Source organism: Terrapene carolina, unplaced genomic scaffold (genome assembly GCF_002925995.2).
Source record: "Terrapene carolina triunguis isolate 2854851 unplaced genomic scaffold, T_m_triunguis-2.0 Scaffold89, whole genome shotgun sequence".
Lineage (NCBI taxonomy): Eukaryota > Metazoa > Chordata > Testudines > Emydidae > Terrapene > Terrapene triunguis.
In genome coordinates, this window is record NW_020664440.1 from 22,181,175 (window position 1) to 22,185,481 (window position 4,307).

Below are 4,307 nucleotides of genomic sequence, written 5' to 3' on the forward strand. Positions count from 1 at the left end.
GGGGGGGGGGGGGGCAGATGGGAATGGTTGTGGGGGGCAAACATGACGGAGGTATAAGGGAGTGGGGGAGGCAGTGTGAGGAGCTGACAAGGAGGGGGGGTTAAAAGGAAGAGGATGTGGGGGCAGAGGGGCAAGGGAGTGGAGGAGATAGTGGCGCAGATGGAGGCGATGTGGGGGGCAGATGGGAAGGGAATGGGGGAGGTGGTGAGGCAGATGGGAAGTGGGGTAGAAGGGAGACGGGGTAGAAGAGAGTGGGGGAGGTGGTGGGGCAGACAGGAAGAGGGCCTGGAGGGGTGACCAGACAGCAAATGTGAAAAATCGGGACAGGGGGTTGGTGGTAATAGGAGGCTATATAAGAAAAAGACCCCAAAATTGGTACTGTCCCTATAAAATCAGGACATCTGGTCACTCTGAGGGGGAGGGGACAGACAGGAAGAGGGAGTGGAAGGGAGAGGGTGTCGGGGTAGATTGGGGGGGCAGACGGGAATGGGACATGGGGGAGGCGGTGGGGCAAACAGGAAGGGCAGCAGTACAGGGGTAGACGGGAAGGGCGTGGGGCGGTGGTGTGGGGGATAGACAGGAAGGTGGACGGGAGTGGGGAGAGGGGCTGCAGGGATTCTCAGGATTTGTCCCGCCACCGGAGTGAGTGGCGGACTTTGGGGGACGGGACGCTGCTCCTCTCATGTACAGGGGATCTGGGGGTGCAGCTGAGGAGCGAGGGAAGCAGGTTTCCCTTGGCCCCGAAACAGGACGGGGACAGGACGGGCGTTCCGGCGGGCCTGGCCCCCAGTTTGGCGGCGGCGGAGGGGAATCGCCGCTTTCCCCACACACTGCTCTGTGCCGCTGTAACTCCGCAGCGCCCCTCCCCCGCGCTGCCCCCGAGCACCGCACCGACGCCCACCTGTAGGGGCGGCGGGCGGAGCTAGCGGGCGGGGAACCCAGCGGCAGCCCCCGACAGCGCTCCCCTCATGGCATGGGGGCATCGCTCAGCGGCGCGCTCCGGTCACCGCATCGTCCCCTGCCCAGGTGGCAAAGGGGCGGGCTTGGGCGGCGGGGGCAGCCTGCAAAGAGCCGCCCGCCGCGCTGCACACGCGCCCCTTTCTGCGGGGGAGGCGGCGGCCAGTGCCAGTGATGTTCTGCCCTCCCACGGCCCTAGCCCTCTACATCACCCCGGCCCCGCGCCCCCGCCCGGCCCCAGGCGGAGAGAGGCGGAGGTGCACCAGGGCCTGATCCCCCCGGCGGGGGACTGGGTCTTGCTGGAGACGCAGGGTCAGTGCCCCGCTCCCCAGGACAGAAGAGGGGGCGTGGCCCCCTCCCATGGTGACCCAGGCAGCAGCGATCTGGCGAGGAGATTTGGATATATTTGGAGGGGGGGGGGCGATCTTTCGTGCGGTATCCCCTTTGCCACTGCAGCGCCATAGGGGAGCCCGCAGACACGCTCTGTGCCGGGAAGGGAGCTGGCGGGGGGGACATGTATGTCGCACCTTCAAGTGGGCACGGGGCAGCAGTGCACAGACACCCGTGCGAGGGACACGATGTGTGTATGGGGGGGTAATCCCTCTTTCCTGAGCGACACGCCTGAGAGCTCCCCCTCTTTCCGCAAGCCCCCAACGATACAACCCCCCTCGCTGTACCCCCCCCCCCAGATTATCTGGGACGCAGCACCGGCAGCCATGCACACGCACCCCACCCTATAGCGATGATCGAGGGCTCCTGCCCGCCCCCGAACCCCTGTATTTTAATATAGGTACAAGCAGCGCCTGTGGGGGGGGGGGGACGGAAATCTAACCACCCCAGACACAAACTGGGTGACGCCGCTCAACCGCCCGGTGGGGTCCTTCTAGCAGCGGGGTCCCTGCCACGGAGACCCCGGCTTCTCGGAGCCTCGGCCCCTCCATATCGGGCGGGGACCCCCCTGGAAGCGTCTTGCTTGCTCCGTGCTGCTGCTGCCGACCACGTGAGGGCGTCCAGTGTGTTAGTTACAACAAATTATCCCCGGGACAGCAAAGCCGCCGGGGACCGCAGCCACCCGCAGAGGGGACCCAGCCCAAGAACCCCCTCTTTGCTGCCCGGCCTGTGGGATTGTGCGGCCGGATAAGTCCGCCTGCGAGGCCCAGACCCCCCTATTCGGGGCGCCCCCCTCCTCTGTCTCTCCCCAGCATAGGGTGTGCTCTTTAAATCGCTTCTCTGGGACCTTTCTCGGGCCCAGAGAGCCCCGGCTGCAGGGCAGCGGGGTCAGGCACCGTCAGGAGCAGGGTTTTGTGGGGCCGTCTCAGCGCTGGGGTGTCGGACCTGGGAGCTAGGGCCCCGCAAAGGGGCTCCAAGAAGCACAAGTTGGAGCTGGCCCTGGCCCAGGCTGTTGTTGTTCTCAACGTGGTCCGCTCATTGTGCATATAAAGGGCTGCCTCGGAGCCCGCCCAGGCAGGCAGGCGGATTGCATCTCTGAGTGAGAGCGGAGCGAGCAGCCCCTGGTGCTTCCCCCCAGAAGCCGGCGCCGGCGAGCAGACAGCCAGCCAGCCAGCCCGGGACAGCCCCAAGTCCGTGTACCGATTTGCTGCGACATCGATCGGCCTCTTTTCCCTGCAGTCTGCGCAGTCCCGGCCAGCATGTCGGTGGAGTTGGAAGAAGCCGACCTGCCTTTGACTGAAGCGGAGGAAGCGCCCCTAGCCCCGGAGAAGAAAGGTGGCGCCAAAAAAGCTAAGGGCGGGGGCTCGTCCCTGTCTCCCTCCAAAAAGAAGAAAAACAACAAGAAGAAGAACCAGCCGGGCAAGTACAGCCAGCTGGTGGTGGAGACGATCCGGAAGCTGGGCGAGCGCAACGGCTCCTCGCTTGCCAAGATCTACAATGAGGCCAAGAAGGTGTCCTGGTTCGACCAGCAGAACGGGCGGACCTACCTGAAATACTCCATCAAGGCGCTGGTGCAGAACGACACCCTGCTCCAGGTCAAGGGCACCGGCGCCAACGGCTCCTTCAAGCTCAACAGGAAGAAGCTGGAAGGGGGCAGCGAGGGGAGCGCTGGCAGCAGCGCCCCGAAGTCCCACAAGAAGGCTGCAGCCTCCACCTCCCGGAGGGCGGACAAGAAACCGGCCCCCAAGAGCAAGAAGCCCGAGAAGAAATCTCACAAGAAAGGAGCCAGCAGCGCAGCCGCCAGGAAAGACAAGGGCAAAGCCAAGAAGGCTACCAAGAAAGCCGCCTCCCCGGGGGGCAAAAAGGTCAAGAAGTCTGCAAAGCCCAAGGCGCTGAAGAGCAGGAAGGCATGAGGGGGGGGCAGGGCGCCCCCATCGCCCCACCACGCTGGGGCGGGGAGAGAGAACATTTCCCCACCCTTCCCCCCCTCTCCAGCTCCCCAGCCATCCAGGGCTTTGAGCCCTAAGACAGACTCTGCTCTGAGGACAGACCCAGGTTATCCGCGTTGTATTTGTATTGCTGGCCTCGCTCTGTAGCCGTCGCCGCGGGCAGGGAAACGGGGGTCAGGGCGGCTGCCCCAGCCGCGCAGCCCCATCACCCTTGTTTTCTTACTTGGCAGCCCCCGACCCCCACCCGTGGTTTCTGTTCGCCCCCCGCCACAGCCCCGTATTTACAGGGCTACGTCCCGCCCCCCCTAGTTTCCATAGTAGCTATTTTTCATAAGCCTCTTCGCTTTTATTTTCCCTGCTCCACCCCCGATAGGGGGCGATGCCACGTGGGTCCCACAGGTCCCGGCACTGGTGCACTGTAGCGGGGGATGGTGTTTTTTGGCCTACTTTAGAATTTTTCGAACAGTGACCACGCCCTCTATTGGTTCTCGCCCTGGCGCCATGGAAACGGCCAGTTAGTTCTAATGGCGCCTGGGTACCTCTTAAAGGGCACCTCCCCCCGTTCGGTGAGCCGCAGCCTGGCATGCGGGCAGTGCCTGGGGTGCTGTGGGCGGGACTAAGCGTCGTTAGCAGCAGCGGGGCTGCCGCAGCCTTGCGAGTCTTGTCCCCCTGTTGCGGGGTGACGCTGGTTGTGCGCGTCCTGGGGAAGGTGGGGCGGCACTGCCCGCTGCGGCCCTCCGCCCCCAAGCGCTTGTACCACGTGTGCAGGATTCAGAGTCAATGGCCTTTTTTGTTGTTGGTCAATAAATTGTTTAAACCTTTGACTTGTTTTCTCCGTGTGTGCGGGGGTGGGCTGGGCTCGGGGAGTGGACCGGCGCTTAGCGGGGGGTGGGCTGGGCTCGGGGAGTGGACCGGCGCTTAGCGGGGGGTGGGCTGGGCTCGGGGAGTGGACCGGCGCTTAGCGGGGGGTGGTGGTGAATGGGCTCGGGGAGTGGACCGGCGCTTAGCGGG

General features: G+C 64.6%; 1 protein-coding gene across 1 annotated transcript; it reads left to right on the forward strand.

Annotated features, from left to right (window-relative positions):
• The first annotated feature begins 2,424 nt into the window (after positions 1 to 2,424).
• On the forward strand, positions 2,425 to 4,120 carry LOC112121931 (histone H1x). The gene has a single exon (XM_024220818.3). The coding sequence runs from the start codon at positions 2,607 to 2,609 to the stop codon at positions 3,258 to 3,260; it is 654 nt and encodes a 217-aa protein (XP_024076586.1). The 5' UTR covers positions 2,425 to 2,606; the 3' UTR covers positions 3,261 to 4,120.
• The last annotated feature ends 187 nt before the right edge of the window (positions 4,121 to 4,307 follow it).